Genomic DNA, 24934 nt, shown 5'->3' on the forward strand with positions numbered 1-24934 from the left:
AATTATTTTCAAATAAAATTTTTAAATCAAAACAATATTCACTGCCATACAGATGAGTAAAATGATTGTGTAAGAGATATTATCGTAAAATTGTTTTCGTGATAGAGCCTATTTAGATAGTCAACTTTTATATAATGGCGAAACATGCTGGCCCAGATTTGTCAATTTCTTGCTGTTGACTCAAGCAATTTTCCCCAAAATGAGCATATTATAATTGGAGATAGATCTCAGGAAGGTGTCCATTTGATACATTATTTCCTTAACTTATGTCAGAAACAACAACGACCTGTGATATTTATCGGCTTTAACCAAACTTTCAATCATTACAATACCATCGCTCAGAAGCTTGGGACCAACCTACTTTTCGCCCGCGATGAGAACAAAAACCTTCTGTTTATTGAAGCTTTAAAATTATTTCGGCAATGTATTATACCATCTTCTACTACCAATCCTGACTGTGAGCCATTTGTGCAACTTTTGAACGGTAATGTTACACCTTTTATCAATGTAATTAAGAGATCTTTTGACAATTTTGCTCAGAGGAAGTTGCCCAACAACCCAGTTGTTATTATTGATGACCTCTCTTTCCTACTAAATGCTGGAGTTTTATGCAAAGACGTAAATATTCTCGTTAGTGGTCTTCATCATCTTGTGCATTCTGTTGGAGGTTCATCTGTCTGTTTTATGCACGTCGATGACAACGAGGATTCTGAGAAAGTTTGGGCTTTTGCGTCACACCGAAGCAGTCTGAAAATTGAAGTGTCGGATTTGAAGTCGGGGTACTGCAAAGATGTTCATGGACAGGTAAGAATGAAATGTTTGGGCCAGTAGTATATTACCATTACCAGTTTACATCAGATTTCTTTGATTTACTTAAGTCCAGTGCAGCTTTTCATATATCGTTTATTTTTTATTCTATGTGGAACAGAATATGAGGTTCATCACCACAAATGAATGCCACTCACAAATCACAAACAAAGAATAGGAAGTAACAGTAACATTAACAAGACTTTTTTTTTTATTGCAATTTTAATCTACCAGATCACCCCACCCCCTTTCATACCATGCCACGCCCCTCATGAATGCCACCCCAAAAAAAAAACTTTTTTCAACGCACGACAGACGTGAAAGATGATAAAGAAATCTGATTTTATTGATATTGATCGAATGGATATGGACAGGAATAGGAAGTTAACAATTGTTTTTTTTGGTTTTTTTTTTTTTTTTTTTGGTTTGGTATTTATTTTTTATTGTTTTGTTTTTATCTCATTAAAAACTCATCAAAGCCTGATATTGCAGAGGTGGAGATGAATGTCAAGTCTTGTATTAGTACCTAAGTTACAATTCTCTTTGTCATTTCAGCTGTATGAGGTTCAAACATTAACATGTCTGATATTTTTTCAAATGGAATTTTTCATCGGTGGGAATTCCCTGCTCTGTATCTGTTAGGCACTCTGATAAAAAATTTCAAATTCAAGATATCTTAATTTGACCGTGTCAGGTGGATGGGACTTGAAAAAACATAAAACTTGATACCTTGTTTCTCTACGACTAATGGTTCCAGGTTTTTATTTATATTTTTCTGTTGAAAATTTTAGTCAATTTTACAGAGAAAATCTGTGATCTCACTGCTGCCTCAAAACCAGCATCTCGCGGCGATCTGGAAAGTTTGGGTTTTGCAGTCAACATGGCCCACTTTTGTTTTCAGTAATTTTGTTTCAATTAAAAAATAAATGGCAAGTGTTGGGTATCATTTTAAAGGTCAGAAAATAAGCTTTATCTTCACATAAATCATTTTCGTGAATGCTAGGCATCGAGAAAAATAAGGTCTGAATGAAAAAGGAAAAAAAAAAAAGAGGTTTTTGTCCGAAAAAGTTGGGGTTGATGGTGAGTAAAGTAAAATAGTCATGGGTGCCAGTTTTCCGGTTCATGTCGGAATTCCGATTTCCCGATATCTCAAAGTCAAATACCTCCGGTTTCAGTGTTTTGAGTAAAGTTTCGGTTGCATTTTCAGTAGGAACATTTTCAGGTTTGGCAAAGTGTCGAGATTTTAGTTTCAGGTTTCAGCACTTCTTCCTGCTGGCACCCATGAAAATAGTGAGCAAGTGTATCAATTTTGATGCAATTTGGCAGAGATATTTGTCAATTAATTGTCTATCGACGTATCAAGTATAAGTAAAATGGTTCCATAAAATTTATTATAATTCAAAATTGATAATTTTTTACTTCATTAGCTAGGGAGGAAATACGATCAGGAATTAAGAAAGAAATACACCGTGAGAAAATAGAGTTCCAAAATAAATGAGTTTCACCTTACAGTGAGCCTATCGGCGGCACTGGTCTCAGGCTACATGTGCCTAGTATCTGTTATCTTCAAAACTATGTTTTTCATTTATGAAATTTCTGTAATTCCAAAGGATTTAGTACAATTTTTAAACATATGTGATGTGAATGATTTTTGAGGATTTGCATAGAATTATGTATAAGCAGTGATGCTGAAACTTTGGTCTTGAGAAAAAAATTCTGGGCAATCTCCGTCAAGTTCCGGTGAAGTGAATTTGTTCCAAGGATACCCCCCCCCCCCTTCCAACCGCCACATCATCATCACTGCCACTGGTATTACAACCATCATCACCACCACCTCTACTGCAACCACCACCACATCATCATAAATACCACTACTACTACAACCACCACCACATCATCATCATCATAAATACCACTACTACTACAACCACCACCACCACCACCACCATCATCAGTACCACAACTACTACTACAACCACCACCACCACATCATTATCATAACCACTAAAATTACCACCACCACTACCACATCATCATCACTACCACCACTACTACAACGACCATCACCACCACTACTACAACCACCACCACATCATCATCACTACCACTACTACTACAAGCACCACCACCACCACATCATGATCACTACCACCACTACTACTACTACAACCACCACCACCATCACCACATCATCATTACTGCCACTGCTACTACAACCACCACCACCACCACATCATCATCACTACCACTACTACTACAACCACCACTACATCATCATCACTATCATTTGTACTACACCAACCACCATCACATCAACAACACTACCACGACCACTACTACAACCACCACCACATCATTATCATCATGACCACTACTACCACAACCACCATTCCACCACCACATCATCATCACTATAACTACTACTTCAACCACTACCACCACCATATCATCATCACTACCACTACTACTACAACAACAGCCACTATCACATCTTCATCATCACTACTACTATTACTACAACCACCAACACAACATCATCCTCACTACCACCAGTACTACAATCTCTACCATTAGGTTTTGGCGCTTTACTTCATTTGAAAAAAGGAAACTTTGGGTATGATCCAATTCTAATCAGTTATCTATTTAGAACTATACAATATGTAAACACAATGCCAAATACCATTCTAATTCCATGTTCTTGTGTGCGGAAATTCCTCTTTCGGCATTGAAATTCCTACGAGTGGTGTCTGAAACTCCTGTGTTAGCCAAATTTAAAGTTGGCATCTCTGATATAAGCTTATTTTATACTTTAACTAGTCTCAGACCACACTGAAACTTTTACCACTTGTTAGATAACAAATATTAAGTGTCAATTAAATTTAACTAACATCTTTGACTCCGAAGCCTTCAATTAAAAGCTATTGCTAATAATCTTAAACATATGGATTATTTCCCTTTATAATAACTAAAATTACTCTATTTTGATTTATAAAATTTATAATGATCTTTTTTCCCTTAATTATATTGTACGTGTCTTGAATTACAAAGTGGGCAGCTTTAGGAACAGTATTTGGTTAAAATGAATGCGCTAGAACCATTTTTAGAAATATTGAACTTTGCAAATTACATACTTTGGTATTTCCCATCATTTGACCAAAGTAATAGATTAGTAGGATGTAGTAGTGATAGTAGTAGTAGTAGTAGTAGGAGGAGGAGGAGGAGTAGTAGTAGTGAATGCTCAAAAAAAAAAAAAGAGAGAGAGAGAGAGATGGATCATTAAATAACATATATGGAAAATGCTACTGTTGCAAAATGTCATATATTGAATTGAAACCACTCTCTCAAAACTTACTCATAACTGATTTACTGGGCTAGCAGATATCACCATCACAACTTCATTTGGTACGTCAGCATCATCATCTCTTACCACCACCATCATGGCATCACTTCTACAACCGCCATCTGGGTGGGGATCCTGACCTCCCATAGTGGGCAGGGAGGTACATGCTGTGTCTTCTATCCCCCCATACCCGTTTTCCAATTGTTTCCTGTCATTGTCTTGGAATGAGATTACTTCGTTTTGTCCTGATCCTTGCCAGAGTTCCTTGGCTGGGAGGGAAACAGTCGAATGTATAGTTATAGTTTAGGGAGATATTTTTTTCCTTGTAAATCATCTCTCTGTAATGCATTGTATTATGTTTAGTTTACATTTTATATTATATGATTGGTAAACATTTGTATTCCTCTTAGTTGGGACCTGTGCTTGTGTCTGGATGAGACTTTTAGGTGATCTCAAACTAAATACTTTGACGGTGTGCTCTTGGAATCTACATCTATTCCCTATTTGAACCAGTTCCCCTTTGTCTTACCTTTTCTTTTGTGCTTTAATTGTAATTCTAGAACTTTGTACTATCCCATTTTCTTCCTTTTTACTGGCGCTGATATGACCTTAATCTGTTGCAAGCGCCGTAAAACCCTTAAAAACCAAACAAACAAACAACTGCCATCACAGCATTGTCAGTGCCACTTCTACCACCACCGCCACCACAGCTTCATCATCATCACCACCACCACTAGAGCACCATCGCTACAACCACCGCCACTTCTTCCACTGACAAGCATCAATACTACCTACATGTTTGGGGCCTTTTGGTCATTTCTTTGAGTGTTTCGAAAGCAATTTTCTTAGATATTGCAATTTCCAGGGCTGAGAATCTTCCGCCTAAAGGCGGATTTCCGCCTAAATGGTAGTTTATCTCCGCCCATCCCCATCACAATTCCTCCTTTTTCAAATTTTTTTTGGGATAAATATACAATGATTATCCGGGATTTTGAGAATTTCTCAAGCTGTCCCCTGAATTTGCCGTGTCAAACATTTTCCTCAAAACCACAAAATCACCATTATGTCTTATGTCATATTTTGACACCTGTGCTCAGTCTCAAGAAATTTGGTGACGGTCCCGTTTTTATGACGTCGGGCCAGACAGATTGGCACCAGATGTCACAATTGACACAGAAGACCAGTGGTGTTCTTGAATTAGTTGATTGATGGTTGAAGGGGAAGGGGAGGGACAAATGGGGCTAGACTTTCTCTCTTTTGTAGGTAACTATTGCCTTTTTAATCTCTCTCTCTCTCTCTCTCTCTCTCTCTCTCTCTCTCTCTCTCTCTCTCTCTCTCTCTCTCTCTCTCTCTCTCTCTCTCTCTCTTTTTTTAATTTTTTTTTTCCTCTTTCCCTTTGCCTTTCTTTCTATTTCTCTTTTCTTCTTTTTTTTTTTTTAAATAAAGAATAGTATCATCCCTACCACCACTCTACTACAACCGCCACCACACCATCATCCCTAGCACCACTACTACTACAAATAACACATCATCCTTACCACCACCACTACTACTGCCACTACCACCACATCATCTCTACCACCACTACTACTACGACCACCACCACCATCATCCCTACAACCACCACCACATCATCATCCCTACCACCACTACTACTACAACCACCACCACATCATCATCCCTACTACAACTACCAAATGCTGTAATTACGCTTTCAACTTTTGAAATTCCACCGAGTCTTGTCAGAAATTTTGGATCGCATCTCAGTAAATTTTAGTGAAATTCAAGTTTATAGGTTATGGTCGCATGATTGGGTCATGATCTTCACGATGAAAAATTTCCTCCTTTTTTGTGACCAGTCATTCTCACCCCTGAATTTCTGAGCCTTATGCTAATTTAAAATGGTCATTAATCTTTAACACTTTTTAGGGTCATAGAATACACTTTTCATCCTGGAAAGGTTGGCAGGGCTGTTACCAGATATATTGAAGAACTCTTTTATTTTAAAAAAAATTTGTTCTTACAGTTTCTATAATTTGCAATTTTTTCTCTTATTTCAGATGGAGGTCCAATGGCGATCATCAGAGAAAACCCCACGTAAATTCATCACTAAGAGCAGTCAGTTCAAAGTAACAGACAAAGCTGTTTACCTATTTGCAGCAGGCCTTTCCACAGCTGTTTTGTAAAGCATCCACTATCATCAAATATATCAAAAGTATGTATCATTCTATGTTTATCTCTTATTGCTATTGTAATATATTTCCTGTATATTCTGCCAGCTTTGGGGTAAGTTGATGGATCTGTGTAGCATGAGAGTCCCATGCCCAGGTTTGAGTCTCATTTCATGCATTTTTGTGGGGAGGTTTCTTAAGCAAAATTATTATACCCCAATTCCACCACTTGGACAATATGACAATGGTGATAATCTGCTATGGGATTTTGGAAAAAAATTATCTTAACTGTTTTAAAATTGTGGTTTAGTGCAGTAGAGATTGGGCATAAAGGCAATCATTCACATTTTCCCTCCTTTTTTACTTCTTGTTACCATCAGCTGTGATAATACATTCCTCAATGGGCTACCCTTTGTGATGGCATTTCTCCTTTGTTTAAAAATGAAGAAGAGAAACAGTCCCTTCTTATCTACGTTCAGACCATTTAATAAAAACCCTGATTTTTCTCTTGGTTGTCTGATTTTTATTTTTTTTTCAAATGTATCCCAGTGTCCCGTCCGATAACATGATAAGACAAAAAGAAATGAAAGAGAAGAAAAATATAATATAATAGTTACATTTCATTGCATGATTTATTTTGTAAATGTATCTTATATAATTGTTTATTTAATTCATGATAATGCACTCAATTCTCATTATTTTGATTTATCAAGGCTGGTTCTATATTTACATTTCTTGAATGTAGATGGATCTGAATTTTTAAATTGAAAAGATGAGATCAGTTTACTTTTTTTGATTAATGGGTCCATGCTTTTGGCTTTGAATTTCATTTACCTGTCTTTTATTTCAAGTTTTTAAAAAGATTAATAATTTTTTTTTTTCCTATTTCTCTTTTCCCTTTTTCACAAAAAGATGTCTTCAAGTCCCTGGGATGCCTATTCCCAGCACACTGGTCTCCCATCATCTTTAGAGTCTTATGCCCACCAATTCACATCAGACATGAGAAGTCTTGCATCAGGGCCAACAGCTGCAGCAGGTATGGGCAGCTTCCCTGGCGAGTCAGTTCTTGGATATCCTAAGTCAACTGATTTGTCAGCTGCAGCCAATCTCAATCTTGCGTCACCCTATGCATCTGCATACGGTCAGTCTACTTACCCAGGCGTACCAGACTTAGGTTTCTCTGGTTCGTCCTTGCGCAGTGGAAGCTCATCCCATTCTCCTGGTGTAGCCGCCACAACAGAGAATCTGACTGCATCTTCTCCACACGGCCAATTTTCTGGCACACCAACATCAGAAACCCATTCTTCACCGTCTTCATTTTCCAACCCCACCTCTCTGTACTCTTCCAGCTCCATTGCCAACAGCATTCCCTCCAGTCCCTACGCTCAGGCTTTTGGGGGCTCCTCTGCTGCCGGGTCCGTCGTTGATTCCGGCTCCAGGGCTGGACCATTTTCACCATTCTCCCAGTCTTACGGCTATCCTGCAATGTATGGCTACAACCAAATGGGTGGCTTTCCATCGTCTCATCCCAACTCATTAGATGGTATGAACCGTTACATGGGAGGTATTTCATCTTCTCAGCTTATGCCATCATCTGCAATGGGACTCTATTCAAACAGTCAGGCGGGCCAAATGCCCTTCCCCTACCATCCTTCCATGGGCTGGGGGCCTGGGACTATACCCGGGTTTCCACTTAATAAAGAATCAGATTTAATGTCAGCAGAAGAACTAGAGAGGTACAGGTACAGGCAGTTGTCTAATCCCTATTTCCATGGATTACCTCCAGGAGGAGGAGGTAGAAATTTTCCACCTCACGCTCTGCAGGCGGGTATGATGAGAACCGCTCCATTCTTGGATGACCGTGTCCATAGTCCAACCCCCAAGAAACCTAAAAAGGCCACAGAGGAAGTAGAAAGGGCACCCACTCCAGCACCCAAAGACCCTGCCTCTTTTCATTCAAACCGCGGAATTTACTTATTCACGTCCAACGCAGAGCTTGGTAGTGCACAATTTTATGCTGACAGTTATGTGTTGTGTGAAAAGGAGCTATGTGAAAAACTCTCCAGAGTAAGCCTTCCAGGAAAGATTCAGTATGTGTACAATCCCCTTGAATATGCATTTGACTCTCATTTAAAGTTTGTCCGTCGATTCTGCACTAGTGAAAAGTATATATTATTCGTAGGCATGAACCCTGGTCCTTTTGGTATGTCGCAAAACGGAGTTCCATTTGGTGAATGCGCTATTGTGAAAGAATGGTTGCAAATAGAGGGTGAGGTTCTCAAACCTGTTTTAGAGCACCCGAAAAGAAGAGTTGTGGGACTTGAATGTTCTCGTTCAGAGGTAACAGGCGGGCGGTTTTGGCAGTTGTTCCGAACATTATGTCATACCCCTGAACAATTCTTTAGGACGAGCTACGTGCACAATCTGTGTCCATTTGCTTTCCTCACCGATGGAGGAAAAAATGTGACGCCACCTCAGCTGACCTCTTCTGTACTCGATCAGATCAACGGTCTCTGCAACGCAACATTAGTGGAAGTTGTTCGTCTTCTCAAATGCAAGTACGTCATTTGCATAGGCAAATACGCCTTGGCTCAAGCCCAGAAAGCCTTGTCGGCAGATGAGTTCAGTGGGCTGACTCTGGAGTGCTTGATGCATCCTAGTCCCATAAACCCAGCAGCCAATAAGGGCTGGGCAGACATTGCGATAAAACAGTTGACTGATATTGGTATCATTGACATCATTCGTTATGGACGAATCCCATATCAAGCTCCTCCAAATCACCCTCAGTCATTATCTCATCCTCCTCACGGATCATCAACGTCTTCAGCACCACTCACCCATCATCCTACTCATCCTCAGCAACAGCAACAACAACAACATCATCATAATCCGTACCACAATACCAACAAGCAATCTCCTGGCCATTACGGCTTTCAATCTCCACCTGTTCAGTCGTATCATCATCACTCTCCAGCTACTGCTGCTCATGGCACAAATAATCATGCGTCCCCGTCACATGCCTCGGGTGGGGCACCCAATCAGTCACCCAGCCATGCAAGAAGCAGCCAACCATCACCAGCTCATCATCTACCACCACAACAACAGAGAAACCCCTCTCAATCATCTCCTTCGCACTCATCTCATGGTCATTCTCCATTATCATCCCAGCAACAACATACACCTCAGCAGCAGCAAGGGTCTTCTTCTGTCAATCAGTCACCAAACCACAACACAACAGGGGGAAGAATAAGCACTGATGGATCTCATGACCCTGGAAAAGACACACAAGTACTCAATTCAGATCTTGGTGTACAGCAAGACGGGTCGCAGAATGGTAGTTGTGATGATAAGTCTCAGGACAGCAAAGGAGGTGCAAATGGTCATGTGAACCCATACATCAACGATACATCATCCCATGAAAACGGCGCTCCTGGTTCTCAAAGTGAGCCTGGATCTCAGGGATCTGAAACATCCACATCCAACTCACCTTATCCAAAGCCACCAGATGGTGTGTTGAACACTCATGGCTCTCAATTGCCGTCTGGAAATCCGATGAATCCTTCCAGCAACTCTGGTATGCATCCAATGTCCATGGGACCAGGTGCTCACCCTGGTGGCCCACCATCTCATATGGGAATGGGCCAGATCTCATCCCCAGCATTACAAGTTAGTACACCGGGTCAGGACCAGATTGGTTCCATTCCCAATCAGCAGCAACCCCAGATGGGGGGATCTCCGCAGGTGAATGCCCAAACCTCGCACAACATGGCGGTGGCATCTCAGCAACAAAACTCTCACATGAACTCCATGAACTCCCATTTACCACCACACATGAACATTCCCACCCCTCCGCAAAGCGCTCACCTCAGTGGCATGGCAGGGATGGGCTCCATGAATCCGTATGGACAGTCACCGGCAGACCAAATGAACCAGATGGCAAGCTATGCACCAGGCATGCAAATCAACAGTTATTCAAATTCTTCAGCTGGTGGCGGAATGAGTCGCCTTCCTTCAGAAATGGGTTCGTATGGCTCTCACATGGGAATGCAAAACACAGTCGCAGCAGGATCTATGGGTGTGCCTCCCGGCATGGGAGGTGGTATGGGAATGCCAGGGACACAGATGGGTGGGGGAATGTTTAATCCTCACATGGGAGGCGGGGGTAGCATGGGGATGGGAGCCCCTGAACATCACATGGGTATGCATAGCGGAATGGGAACAATGTACGGAGGTCTGGATGCACAACAAATGGCTAATCATTATGCCGACAAACCTTCAGACTGTAGTTAATTTTCATGGGTGTTTTTATTTTTCTCTTTTTGAGATTTTAGCAATTCTCATTTGCTTTATAGGCAGTTCTGGAAAATCTATTGACATCAATCTTTAATACTGTTTGCCTCCATTCTTATTCTTAGAAATTAGGCTTGAATTTGGGTTGTGAAATTAAATTAGATCTGAATAATCTCACTGTTATGGCAAGTCTACAGATTATTTATTGAAAGGGTTTTTTTTGTTTGTTTTCTAAACAAAAATTCGTTTCGGATTGGTGTGGAAAGATGAAAAGAGGAGGCAAATTTTTTTTTTTGTTTTGGTGAAAAATTTCTCAAAATGAATCTGGCTTTAGAGATGAGCAAGACTGAACAGTTAATTTCACAACTATGTGGCCTTCGGCAAGGAGTTCCTTTTTTATCTCGCATTTTATGTGAATTGGTAATCTTCAAGAGCCATTGGTCAGATGTTTTCGGTTTTGTCTTGTTCACGTGTGAAGTCATTTAATTTGGTTTTGTTATTTTAATGTACGCCTTTCATTCCTTTGAAGTTATGGGAAATTTCCAAAATACATTTACTCTCTTGGTTTAGGAGTAAGCGAAATGGTCATCATCAAGGTAATATGATGGTGGGGGATTTTTTGTTTTTTTTTTTAAATTCTTATCATTATTCTCCTTTTGCTAAAATTGGAGTTTGATTTTTCCTATGCATTGTGAGTCATTTGATTATTGCCATTCATTCACCAAAACCTAGGTGCACCTATTGGCAGGTCTGATAATCGAATGGGCTTGGTTCAACATTTGAGAGTATTTCCATTACAACAATGAGACCATAACAAATTTGGGTTATCAGACCTGCAAGTAAGTCAACCAAAACCGATTGTTCATCCTTCCTTCCACGTGTTTGTTGTGACAAGAATGGACTTCATTGTTTGACAACCAGCAGTGTTCTGAGCTTTGATTATTTTAAAATTCAAACAAGAATGTTAGTCACAATGTTACTAAGAAAGAAAACAAAATACGAATCCATATTTGAACCATTCCCTTTTGTCTTAATTTTTTTCTCATGTATTCTTAATTCAAATCCTGAAATGACCATCTCAAGTTCAGAAGGTACTATAAGACTCTCTTCGAGTTCACCATAATTGACAATGGAACAAATTTGTTTGATTTTCTACTCACATGAATTCAATAGAAACAATAATAAGACAGAGCGATGAGTCATCTGTTGAATTGCATCTTATTCTGCTTGAGAGCTTGTCAAGAATTTTCTGGATGAGAAATGATACTTTAGATTCACATATCAAGCCGTGCAAGGGGTAGGGGGGAGATCTGAGGAGGCAATGCTACAAATTTTGGAGTGTAGAAGAAGGTATAATGTGGCTGAATTTAAAGAAGCTAGTACGCTGTTGCCAGAGATTCTTTTTAAAATAGTTTAAAATTACACTATTAGTTGTCAAACATTGAAGTTTGTGAGAAATGGATTTTAAATAATTTTTTTTTTGTCATGTTCATCAATATTTTTGACCAATGTACAAAGGTAGATCTACGTAACCAGCAACGCCACAAGTTTATTTGTCTCTTTGGAATTTTTTGTTGTTTGTTTTAAATGTATGGTTGGACGTATGAATGATGATGTGATAGTCAAAATTAGTATGACGTAATCTTATACACCATAATCATCTCAGTATCAGTTTTACATACTATTATATTTACTTACTTGTACAGCTTATTATTATATTGTTGATGTATTTTGTTGTTTGTGAAGATTTTTTTTTTTTTTTTTTTTTTTTTTTTTTTTTTTTGAAAATGATTGAATTGAATTGTAAAGTGAGTTGAGACCAAGCATGCTTGTTGCTTTCATAGAAATAGCTTTAAGTCAGAGAGCTCTTTTATTTTCTTTTTAAGTGTAGTCTTCAAATACTTTGCTCTTATTTATTTTGTGGTGTGGTTTCAATTATTATTTTTTTTTCCCTTCAATATTAAGTTACTTTCTGTTTTGTTTGTTTTCTTTAAAAACCTAGACATACTGTTTTGTGATGAAGAAAAATCTCAAGGAAGGGGCACAGGTTGTTTGATTTTTTTATTTTTCATTTTTTTATATTTTTTTTTTTTTTTGCTAAAAAATGTGAAATATTGTGCCTTCTAATTTATGAGTTTTCATGTTTTTGTCATAGCCTGCCTTGTACTAGTACAATCTTCTCATTTGTTTTTCTATTGTTCTTTTTTTTTTTTTTTCTTTTTTTTTCACCCTACATTTTGAGGAATTGAATTTTTAAAAATGTTACAATGGGTATAAATTCTGAAAGATATTGCACCAAATAATTCACTGGGGTCCGAACTTTTAATTTTTATTAAATGTTGAAAAGTTTTATGTAAATTAGTTCCAATATTTTAAGACCAAGTGGGTAAATGAATTCTCTCTCACTGCCCATTGATTCCTGTTAGTTTTGTTGTTTTTTGTTAATGTGTTGTTGTTTTTTGTTTTAGTTTTTGTCTTTTGTTTTTTTCAAGAACCTTGTTCCAGTTTTAGTTTCCAAAGAAAGATATTCAGTACATTTTCTTGGTATGGAACAAAAACCCAACTAATTTCTCTGTGGAAAAAAAATCATAATGTCGTTGTTCAGTGTTTATCTTTGGAATGTGTATATATTATAATATATAACATTACACAATGTAAATGAATTCACTTTGTGGTCAGAGTGTATAGAAGAGTACAAACATTATATTTTGATTAACATGGAAAGACAAGATGTATTCACACCACCCCCCTACTTAATCGATTGTGAGACAAATATTATGACACTAAACTGAATTTTTACAGGGTAAAATTTTGATTATGATTCAAACATTCCTTGATGTTTTCAACACACTTGTATCTTTTACTACTACATTGATTTGTCCAAGTCTTTTTTTTCCATGTTTGTTTACATCTCGTATAAATAATGCGTTAATTACCTGTGAGGTTAAATTGAATGTTTGGGGCTTGGATCTCTTATCATATTCTCTTCAACCCTTCCATCAATGTCTGTCTGGCTTCCTATCCTGCCCTTGATCTTGGCCAGGAAAAAGTGCAGTGGAAACCGTCTAAATGTCTCCTTTTCATTTGGGGTCCCGTGCTTCTGAGGGTGACTGCGAGACTAGCGAGAAAGAGAGTTGCCTCGGGCTATACATTATTTTAGCTGCAACATGCTTCAGTGAACTATTCCCCTTTATCTTGCTGTTCCCTTTGTAAATGTAATATAAGAGGGTTGTAGGCACTGGTAAACTAAAATCCTTTCTGGCTTCATATTGTATTTTGTCTGAAATCTTTCCTGGGAATTTTTGTCCAAAAAGTGGAAATCCTCTCTTTACGCACATTGGTCATCTGGGCCAATGGGTTCTTCATGGGTCCTCATTCTTGCTATCTTTTCTATCCTCCACTATCGTTTTGTTATTTTAATAGTTTTATGTCCTTGATCTGGAATGTGGCCTGGGGTCGTTTTGGGAGAAGCAATTGGGTGGATTTTATTTTTTCTTTCTTTGGTGAGAGATAATTATATTCAGTAAACCTTCTCTTCATCAAGCATTATGAAATTTTAGGCTTAAGATATAATTTTCGTTTTGTAACATCAGGGATCAGGTGAAGATACCATTATGGGTCTCTTCAAAGAAGATGCAAGGATAGATTGCTCTTAGATTAGGGCAACTTCTGATCAGTATTGTTGATTCATCATCTTTGTATTACTGTTATTTTTTCTTCAGTGCTTTGAGCTCATTCTAAATTTTCCATACATTTGTGTGAGGTTTTCATTGGGCTTATTCCGGACACGGAGATAGATTTCCACTGGGTGCAACCTGTGTAATCTTTTCTCCCTTGTCTTACTTTTTTTTTCCTTACACGCCGATGACCCAAAAGTGTTGCAGGTTTTGAGCTCTAAATCTAGTCTTAATTGTCCGGTTTTGTGTATCAACTTTCTTTTCTTGAGCTCTGAATTTACCTTAAATTGTCAGAAGTGTCATCAAGCTTCTTAAATATTGACTTGTCCTTTTGTGTAACTTTTCCTTTGTTGCTTGCAACTTCTTAAGGGAGTTGTAGGCACTGATGAAATGTCAGTCTTTTCAGTATCTGATTCAGAATCTTCCATTTCTTGTCCGTTGATTTGACAGGGAAATATAACTTTAGTGCTTGCAAGACCAGAATATTGCCAACATTGGAGATTCCTAACTGGATAATCTTTCTAATTTGAGTGTGTCATTGAGTTTTTTAAAATTAATTAACCATTATTCAATAAAGGGTTATATATGTGCATATTAAAGAGCAATAGATTTCCGTGTCAAAGTTGGCTCCAGATTCCAATTTTCAAGGATTTTTAGTTCCAAGGTCTTGGATATTTGAATTTATTATTCCTTAGAGTTGTCGAGAAATCCTGCAAAGCCTATTTGATTTTCTTTCTGCTACAGTGGAAAATAATAGGACTAAGATTTAGTCCAAAATTGTGTGTCAAACCCACTTCGAATGGTGTGACTTTTTAAAGATTATTTTCATTAAAAGTAAAAGCTTAATTGCTTCTTGAGTTTAAAATTTTGAGTTTCCCTTGATTTTATTTCAAATCTGATTCATCATGTCGAAAATAGTTTTATGATTTTTTAAAACTTGGGAGAAGTGGCCAGGTGTATTTTTTACATATTGAATCTCATTTTGTTACGACTTCCAAATTATTAGAATAACAAGTGTTTTTTTATTATTTTAAACATTGTTGTATAAAGTTGTTTTTTTAAAAGGACTATTTTTACACACTGTCTCGTAAGATTTTTAAAAAAAAGTTCTTTGCGCGTATTTATTATATGTATTTTTAGACATTTTAATTTTAATTTTTAAAAATTCACATTGACAATGTTGGGTCCATCTTTTATCCATTTTAGGATGGCTGTATATATAATTTTCAGACAATTCCACAGATGTCTTTAGCATTCTTGAAATCTTGTTTTTATACTTTATTTGTGTTATGGATAGTAACTACAATAAATGAAAGACAATCATTGATTCATAAAGTTATGTCCAGCGTTAGATGAAATGTTACTTTTAATCATTTGGTGAAATCCACTTGCATCAAAACCTGATATTAATCTTTTTTCTTTTTCTTTTTTTTTTTCTCTATGTACCCCTTTATCTATGATTTTGTTTACATCTCTCAATCAACTAGTCCATTCATCCTTTGGGTTCAGAGAAAGTAAATGTATTTTCACTTTTTTTTGTTTTGTTTTTTTAAACTGTAAATAACTACTCATTCTGTATTCAGTTTTGTTGTGTTCAAAAGGAAATTTGTTGGCATAGGCGGTTTTCGTTTTACCAGTTAACTGCCGCACTCTGGAAAATCATGTATTTAAAATTTTATCCAGAAAACTAGTCCATCAAATGTTGATGGAATTAAATTACCCTCATCTTGCCAAAAACTCTCAAATCTGAGACTTCTCGAAATCCCAATTTTGAGTTTTTGGAAAGATGAGGGTCATTTAAATCGGTCGATATTAGTTTGAAGGACGAGTTTTCTGGCCGAATTTTTTAATACATTCTTTTTTTCCAGAGTACGGCAGTTAATGGATTAAATGTGCTTTGACAATCAAAATCTTGTCAGTGTTTTGTGTATTGAACCATGTATGGATTATATTGATCAGTTTCCTATTTATGTAAATGTGTATTATAGAATCCTTTAATTGATAGAAATTATACTCTTTCCTTATATCTTTCTTTCTTTCTCTTTTTGTATATTTTTTTTTTTTTTTTTTTTTTTTTTGGAAAATTATGAGAAGCCAAAAATAACAAAACAAAAATAAATTCGGAAAGCTATGCTGGATCACAAATTTTTTTATTTTGCAAAATATATAAGATGGAGACAAAATCTCCATTTAAAAAAATGATTTATTGACATTGTAAACTATGGCAAATTGTTCTCTGTTGCCCAAAATATGCAAAAGTTGTTTACATTTTTAGCAATACGAAATTGCTTGACCTTCCTTCAACCACACAATTTTTGAAAATTTGTAAGTTTGTTACTGATTTTTAAATCTTTAAATTTTTTTTTTTTTACTTAATCTCACTTGCTGGTACAAGTTCTTACACATTTTTATAACGACACATGTTGTGTACTCTGGATTTGTGTAGTCATTTGTAAATCACCAAATATTTGTTGGAACTGAGAGCCGTTTTTTAAATATAGGATTAAATCTTGTTTATCAGGTTATAAACACAAGTTTTAAAATTTAAGATGTTCACGAGGTTGGCAAGTGAAAAACTTGTGTTCATAACTAAATGAGTGTAATTTAATCTTATTGTTATACCCCTTCTCACCCAAAACCATTCATAAAACAAGGAAGTCTTAGAAATAAGGAAGAATGAAGGCAAAACACTGAATTGAATTGAAAATGTCAGCTAAGAATGTTTCTACTACCGTCTGCACCTATTTCGCCTTGACCTCTTGGGCATTGGTCACAGGACAGGGAGGTACATACTGTGTCTTCTATCGCCTTATATCTGTTATCCAACAAGCTTTCTGTCTTTGTCTTGGAATGGGATTACTTGTTTTTTTCCTGGCCCTCGTCGGAGTCTTGGCTGGGAGGGAAACAGTCAAATGCATAGTTATTGTTTTGGGAGATGATATTTTTTTCCTTGTAAATCATCTCTCTGTTATGTATTATTATATTTGTTATTTTTAATGTTTAGTGTAAGCATTTGAGTGTATTCCTCTTTGTTGGATTTTGTGCTTGTGTCCGGATGAGACTTATAGGTGATCTCAAACTAAGTACAATGATAGTGTGATCTTGGAATCTACATCTGATCCCTATTTGTTTCCAGTTCCCCTGTGTCTTACTTTTTCTTGGGTTCTTTAACTGTAATTCTAGAACTTTTTACTATCCCATTTTCTTCCTTTTTACTGGCGCTGATATAACCTAAATGTGTTGCAAGCGCCGTAAAACCCTTAAAAACAAAAAAAACAGGACAGGGTTTTACTCCTCACCTGCCTTCTCTCTCTCTCTCTCTCTCTCTCTCTCTCTCTCTCTCTCTCTCTCTCTCTCTCTCTCTCTCTCTCTCTCTCTCTCTCTCTCTCTCTCTCTCTCTCTCTCTCTCTCTCTCTCTCTCTCTCCCTCTCTCTCTCTCTCTCTTGTACTATTTTTGTTAGATTGCTTGTTTTTTTGTTTCAGCGGTCTCTCATATAACCTCAATTGTGTTGGAAGAGACCTAAAGCAACAAACAAACCAAAAAAAAAAAAAAAAAAATCTCTCTCTCTCTCTCTGTAGTTATGTAGTTTCGTCATGACTTTTAGTGCTAGTCATTACCCACGATTAATGACTCATTTTCTTGCAATCATGGATTTTTAGCATATGTTTACGTCGCAAAAGAACTTAAAAGACAAAAACAAGTTAGGGTTTAAAAATGTCATACTTTTGTTCCTCATATTTCATTTTCTTGATCTTACAAAGAATATTTTTTTGGTCTCTTGAATTTCAACACTTGATCGGTGAAATGAAACCAAGTCATCTTTAATTTGATCCGTCAAGACATTTATATTGGTATATTAGCTATTCCATCATTTGAAGAAAAGACACATGCTTTAATTGTGGAAAAATAATTAGACAATAATTATTGAGTGGCAAGCCTGACGAAGAATCGCTAGTCATTATTTAAATTAAAAATTAAGTTATCTAAAACTGTAGACCAAGGCAGTATTGAACACAAATAAATGTATAACAGCTTCAAAACAAAACAAAAAGAAACAAAACAACCAATTAACAAAAAGAAAACCCCTGTCACCAGGGGTGTTTTTGGTTCAGAATCTTTTCAAGTTCTATTCAGCGGTAATTGGATACGTGAATCTTGAAATTCGAGAGCAGAGGCCTTAATGGCAAGATACAAGTAGATCTCTGACTGATTTAATATTGTTTTTGTTAGGGCTTGAAGATTACTTTTTAAAAAGAATATTCAGTACTTTATTTAAGCCAATTTAAAAAATCTTACCTTTTCTTAGATTCTTGTACAAGCAACAACGATAGATCTAAAATATTTTGACTTTCCATGAAATTCCTACCATTACTTAAATGCATCGAAAAGTGCCCTGAAATTCCTTTAAACATACATTCAGGAATAAATTGTATATACTTCTACAGTCCGTCTGAATATTTTAAAGTACCGCTTAACCTTTGATCTGCCCATCCTTTCATCTTCCTTTCCCCTTTCTCGGATATGACTTGAAAATATTGCAAGTGCATTTCACCCTATCATATTGTCTGTTATTTAATCAAGACTTATTGGTGCACATTACTTTAATTTATAATACACAACAATTAATTTTTTAACAGAAAATGCATAGACTATGGGTGACTGAATTTGAGTATTTTTCCTTAATGCTGACCTGGTTTGTTTTTGTTAATTTTGTTTTATTTTTTAATGTGGATGTTTTTAATGACCTGACTAACACTACTAGTTGCACTAAGGATAATTTTGTTCTCAAACATCACTTCCTTATGGCTATCGGTTTGTGAATTGAATAGATGGATAAAATATAAGAAAATCCTTCCTTTAGATGTTGATAGATTCGTCTGCGTATTATTGTCACAACCACAAAAGATTATATTTAAAAAGCATTTTGTTGCTACCAGATCCTTATCCCTGAAACCTTTTCATACCATTTTGATATCCTTTTTGTTCAAAGTAGGAGAATTAGCAGTTTTTCTCTTATGGCTATATGCATGATAGTGTGACTATCGCCCTTAATATCCTTGGTAAAATATTTTATTGATGAAACCACATTTCACTGAAAACCTCTGATTCACATTTATGATTATGGTTTAATTTTGTTTTGTCTTTAAATAATTTTTATCATCATAATTTTTGGTCTTTTAGAACAATATTGGATCTGATAGTTTTTTTTAGTTTCTTTTTGATTCAATGCTTTACCTCAGTCTTATTTGATTTTACAATTTTAATTTAGAGGTATTTAACATTTTGGGAGCCTTTTATATTTTTTTCCCTGGTCTTGTTGATATGGTAACTATTAATCATAACTAACTGATGTTGGGAGAACCATTTTGACAGCTTTAAATAGAGGGCATATTTTGGACAAGTGTTTTGTTAGTTGGACTTGCAGATTAAGTTTATGATATAATACAAAATTGGAACATGGAGGTTGAGACTCTCGATCAAAGAATGCTAACTCTCATTGTCTTTTCCTCCCACCTGATATCTTCATTCCCTTTATATGAAGTGTTTTGTTCTTGTTGGAATCGGATTTCTGATTTCTGATTTGCATAGGTGAATGTCTGTACTAAACTGCCTCAGAATTTAATTTTTTTTTTTTTTAATTTATTTTTTTTTTATAAATTGGGGTTTTAAAAGTTAGTTTGCTCTTTAATTGAGCCCATATTTTATCTTTTGACCTTACTTTCCGGGGTTTGAAAGGACCCAGACATATTTAACTCGCTGTGAGGTTCGTTTTGCTTTTGTTTTTTAATCAGTTACAAAATATTTTCTTCTCTTTAAGTCAATATATGTACAATCATTTGGTATTTAAAGTGGAAATGCACATGGACGTGATTTCAAGTTACAAATTCTTTTTTTACAAAAAATAAAAATATATATTTATGATTTGGTTCTCTTCAGTAGCAATTGCCGTGGCACACAATTCTGAGGATTATTTGTTCCTTTTTTTTCTGTTATTTTAACCACTAAATTATACCCAAGAGCTTTGTTAGACCTCTTCGATAGAACACCTAGCCCTCACAGTGATCGTGCTCTAAGCCAATGACAATCTATCAAATCCATCTTTTGATTCAAAATAGTTAATTATGGTTTATATCTTCTTTTTTAAAATATTATTTGACTGAAGCCTTTTTTTTTTTTTTTTTTCTCCCAGTTTTAAGATATAAATTGACCTTTGTTATTATTTATATCTATCATCTGGCTAACATTGATTTTACTTATATCTTTATTTTTATTTATAGAGATGGGGAGGAGGTGGTTATAATGCGGAAATATCTATAACAGCTTTAGCTTTAATTTGTGGAATAGAAACATCGTCCCACATACCGTTATACATGAATATGATCTCTACTGTTCTTTTTTATTTTGTATGTCGACTTTGAAATCCAAGAGACTCAAAAAGAGGTATCATCAGCATGGGTCCAATTATTATTTTGAAGTTGTTCTTTTTCAGAAAAGTGAGTGGAGCATCGTGTCATTTTATTAAAAATTACAATAAATGAAATGAGTAGAGAAATGCCAGTAGACAATGGTGATGGTGAGAGCCCATGACTGCTGCATGGTTGTGAGAGGAATGAAACGCTGTGCAATCAGTACCATTCCAAAGGAGTGATGGATTTCGTCGATTGCAGATTGTCCCTCCCACGGCTAGGTAGAGGGTGTGATATGAGTGGAGTCCTGGGTTCGATTACCATCGCTGCAAAAAGTTTATCGTTCTCCGTTGTCTTTTTGGCACTTCTCTACTTACTCCCATTTCTTGTTATCATCCCAGTTTTTTTCTTGAAGACTTGATTGTGTGCGTATACCTGATCGTCTTGAATATTTTGATTATTATTCTTTGTATCAGTTTCAAGCTAAGAATACTGTATGCCACTTCTAGGTACTAAACTTAACTTGCATGCAACACAGTTGTGTTAAAAGTATCGCTTATGACAATATATAATTGGTGATGAATCAAACTGACATAGAAGTTTTCTTCCCTTTAAGAAGATTCTATTGAATTTTTTTTTTCTTCTCTTCTCTTTTTTGTTTTTTTTTTCCCAAAGAAACTCATAAAATTTCAGGCATAGTTGATTTTTTAAAGACAATATTTGTTTAATTTTGAGGATGGCATGAGGGCGGGGAGAGTGGGATCCATTGGGAAGCCTTATTCTGTCTCTCTGTGTAGTTTTCTTTGCCTCTTAGGATACAATGATTTGGTTTTTTCTAAGATAGATTAAGAGTCTTTTTCCTCTGGTACTCAGACGGTTTTCAAATCCTGTATTCAGATAAAATGCAAAGGGCAGACTCGAGACCTTTTCCATTGTGATGCGAGCATGTTTGTTTTTCTGTGAGAGAGGTTTTTTTTTTTATCTCCTGTAAATTTTTTGAATGACTTTTAATCTGAAATTGGAACTGTATGTATCATCTTCCTTTTCTACAATGCTCATAGACCTAAATGTGCCGTTTGATATCTCTTTTTGATAAATAGAGGGCTGGTCCTAAGAAAATAGGTCATAACATAACTATTTCCTCCCCTATAAATGTAAAGCTTTTCAATCAGGCTTTGTCTTTCTGCTGGAATGCATCTTTATAAAAAATATTTTGGCCTTTGCTTGGAAGAGAAAAGATGCATGTTTTTTTTTTTTTGGGAGCTTTTTTCCCTCTTGTAAACTGTCTGTCAGTCAGTTGTGTGATTTTTGTGTGTGAATTAAAAAAAAAATTAAGCTTTCATTTGAGTGCATCTTTTCTTTCCCCTTGGTGACCCTGTACTGGGTTTTACTTCTATTCTTTCTTTGATTTTGTGAATTTTTCTTCCTTTTTCTAAGTGACTTATGACCCAATAATTTTGCAAGCGTTGAAAAACTTTTTTTGTAGTTGTTTAGCACTACAAAAACCGAAGTGTTGTTTGCAATATTAAATTGTTACAGACAATACAGTATCATGTTTTGCTTACGTTCCAAATCTAGAAACAACACAGTATCAGTTTTTGTTTCCTTCCTAACCCACCTTCTTATGACTTTACTTTCTAAAAGTTTGTCATGGACTTTTTTCTTTTTTTTTTTTTTAATTTTAAAAAATACTTTCTCTCTTTTGTTGAAAAGTAAATTTTATAGACGGGTTGTTCATACATTTCCACAAAATATTCTAGTGTTAAAGATATTGACAGTGGTCTGACAGTCTGACTTGCGAGTATATTATATATATGTCAACTCATACTTAAAAATACAATGGACCTCGGATTTCATGAGGATAATGGAAATCCTTTTAAAATTAATACGGATTAACATTGGTGATGCCACTTTGGATGTACACAATGAAACCTGATACTAAATCCTCCGGTTGACCTTGTGATATCCGAGGTCCACTGTATGTCATTTGAATTATTTCTATTGCCATTATGTTATCAACATATTCAAAACGATGCAATACTACTGCTATGTCAAGAAATCCAATATTAATATTGTATTGTTGATTTTTATGATGTGGTGGCTCACACTCTCATTCATGAATGCAAAATGATTTGTTATAGCTTTTCATTCAAATTGATTGTTATTCATGGTAATGACATAGCTGCCAACCCTCCCGCAAATTGCGGGAGTCTCCCGTATTTATCACCGATCTCCCGCTCTCCCGCAGTTTTTTAGTATCTCCAGAAATCCCCCGGAAATTTATCAATTTGAATATTGAGTGTGATGAGTTGCTGGTTCTCTAGACAATCAATTGTCAACTTTTTTTTTGGCTGGTCGATGCTATGAAAGCAACAGAATCGATACCAGTAATGTGGCAATAGATTGTATAGGAGTAAAAGAATATATTGTGGTATCGATATTTTCAATTGAGAATAATTTGCTTTTGCTTATGCCCTGCCTTAAGTCTTCATCAATTTTCAAAATTTCCTAACCACAACGTGTTTCAATTGCTGAGGACGGTTTCTTTCTAATTGGGAGTAATTTGTATTTGCCTTTTATACTGCCTAAAGACTTTGTTGATTTTTAAAATGTCTAAACGACACATTGTTTCAAGTTCTGAGTACGGTTGTGCTAAGAAAAAGAAATATTCAACTTCATTCAAAGCTGAGTATAGTGTTGAATTTCCCTGTATAGTTAAAGGGAAATGTTTTATTTGTTAGGATATCAAATGGAGTTAAATTGAGACATGGCAGTTAAATTAACAAATGCAATTGGACATACCTCTGCATTCTGGTTCATTGTTGTGCATCACGAGGAGTAATCATGTGGCTTTTGAAGAACTAGCAGCGCGTCTTCACTTCACGTCAGTAAAAATGTAATCTCCCTGATTTTTATCGAATCTCCCTGATTTTTGTTCCAAATCTCCCTCTTAAATGAATTACCGGGTTGGTAGCTATGTAATGATACTATTTTTAGGACCAAATCGGCGTATGCTATCCTGAACCATTTCTAGTCTTTGGCTTCTTGATAAGCTTGCATGTCCTTGTACAGCTGAATTTATCGATTCAATTCATTTTTTTGTTAAACGAGTGATTAAAAGACTTTTGGTGATTCAATTGATTGAATTTTGGGAAGGACTTTTTAGAAATTGTAGAGTGATTTAAAAGGCTTGTATCAATATGATTTGGATCTGAGGATTTTGAAACATCTTATTATTTTGACTTCTGGTTGACGTTTTCACACCAATTAATTAATATACATCGAGGAATAATATTATCGTTGACAATGCAGATATCGTTGTTCATCACCTGTAATTCTTTGAGATTCCGAGATGTCTAATTTCAGTTGTATAGTCACTTAATTGTCTCGAAGCAAAAGATGAGAAATGTCAGAGGGAAAGGAGTTTGTTTATGTACCAAAAAAATGTAGATAAATAATTTATGTGACACTTCAGTTGAATTTGTTATTTACTTCATGAATGTACTTACTTGAAAAGAACGCGTTGTGGTAATTGAGAATAATTCAGTGATTTTTGTTTGGGCTTTTTTCTCCCCCTAGTTATAGGGGTGTTGGTGAAAAAAAATATTTTTACATTAAAAAAAAAAAAAGAGTATGGCTCTTATAAACCAGACAATCTGACTAATGCATAGGTTGTACATTTCAATTTGTTTTGTTCTTTATTTTTATAATCATTTTCATTCACAATACATATTAACATGTCTGTCTCATTATTATTGTTAACCATGTATCAACAATTCGCTGTTTTTCGTGCATTTTCCCATCCATGAATGCTAAAACTCTTTGAGTGGTATGTTCTATATTAATTATTATATACTTATATATATATATATATATATATACTATATATATTCAAAAAAAAAGTTTTGATGATATTGTACGTATGTATTTTTATATTTCACCACAAGTTTTTTTCAATGACAATGTGTATCTCATACATTATTTTTTTCTTTTGGAAAGAATGTCAAGTGTAATAATATTAACATTTAACCATGTAGTCATCCATATTTTTATGTTACATTTTTTTAAAATTTCCACGCCCATCTCATTCATTCTCAGTTCATTGATCCCAGCTCTGATCATAGTCGCGATGCTAGTGTTGATATTGCAGTCCGCAGTGAGAAATTTGTACCACGACATTGAATTTGGTCCTCCATTATTAAATTAAATATTAAGATACGGGATAATCTTGCTAAGTTGGA

General features: G+C 35.7%; 2 protein-coding genes across 2 annotated transcripts; both read left to right on the forward strand.

Annotated features, from left to right (window-relative positions):
* The first annotated feature begins 144 nt into the window (after positions 1–144).
* Positions 145–6333, forward strand: LOC144973994 (elongator complex protein 6-like). Its single transcript, XM_078916882.1, has 2 exons — positions 145–804; positions 6208–6333. The coding sequence occupies exons 1-2, from the start codon at positions 145–147 to the stop codon at positions 6331–6333; spliced, it is 786 nt and encodes a 261-aa protein (XP_078773008.1).
* LOC144973418 (uncharacterized) lies at positions 6223–24329 on the forward strand. Its single transcript, XM_078915852.1, has 2 exons — positions 6223–6362; positions 7231–24329. Exon 2 carries the CDS (start codon positions 7231–7233, stop codon positions 10606–10608), a length of 3378 nt encoding a protein of 1125 aa, XP_078771978.1. The 5' UTR covers positions 6223–6362; the 3' UTR covers positions 10609–24329.
* The last annotated feature ends 605 nt before the right edge of the window (positions 24330–24934 follow it).

This window comes from Berghia stephanieae, chromosome 5 (genome assembly GCF_034508935.2).
Source record: "Berghia stephanieae isolate SIO BIC M18660-M18661 chromosome 5, UCSD_Bste_1.3, whole genome shotgun sequence".
Taxonomy (NCBI): domain Eukaryota; kingdom Metazoa; phylum Mollusca; class Gastropoda; order Nudibranchia; family Aeolidiidae; genus Berghia; species Berghia stephanieae.

Coding starts and splice junctions, on each gene's coding strand:
- LOC144973994 (XM_078916882.1), top strand. CDS start 145: ATGCTGGCCCAGATTTGTCAATTTCTTGCTGTTGACTCAAGCAATTTT. Junction 805..6,207: donor GCAAAGATGTTCATGGACAG/GTAAGAATGAAA, acceptor CTCTTATTTCAG/ATGGAGGTCCAATGGCGATC.
- LOC144973418 (XM_078915852.1), top strand. CDS start 7,231: ATGTCTTCAAGTCCCTGGGATGCCTATTCCCAGCACACTGGTCTCCCA.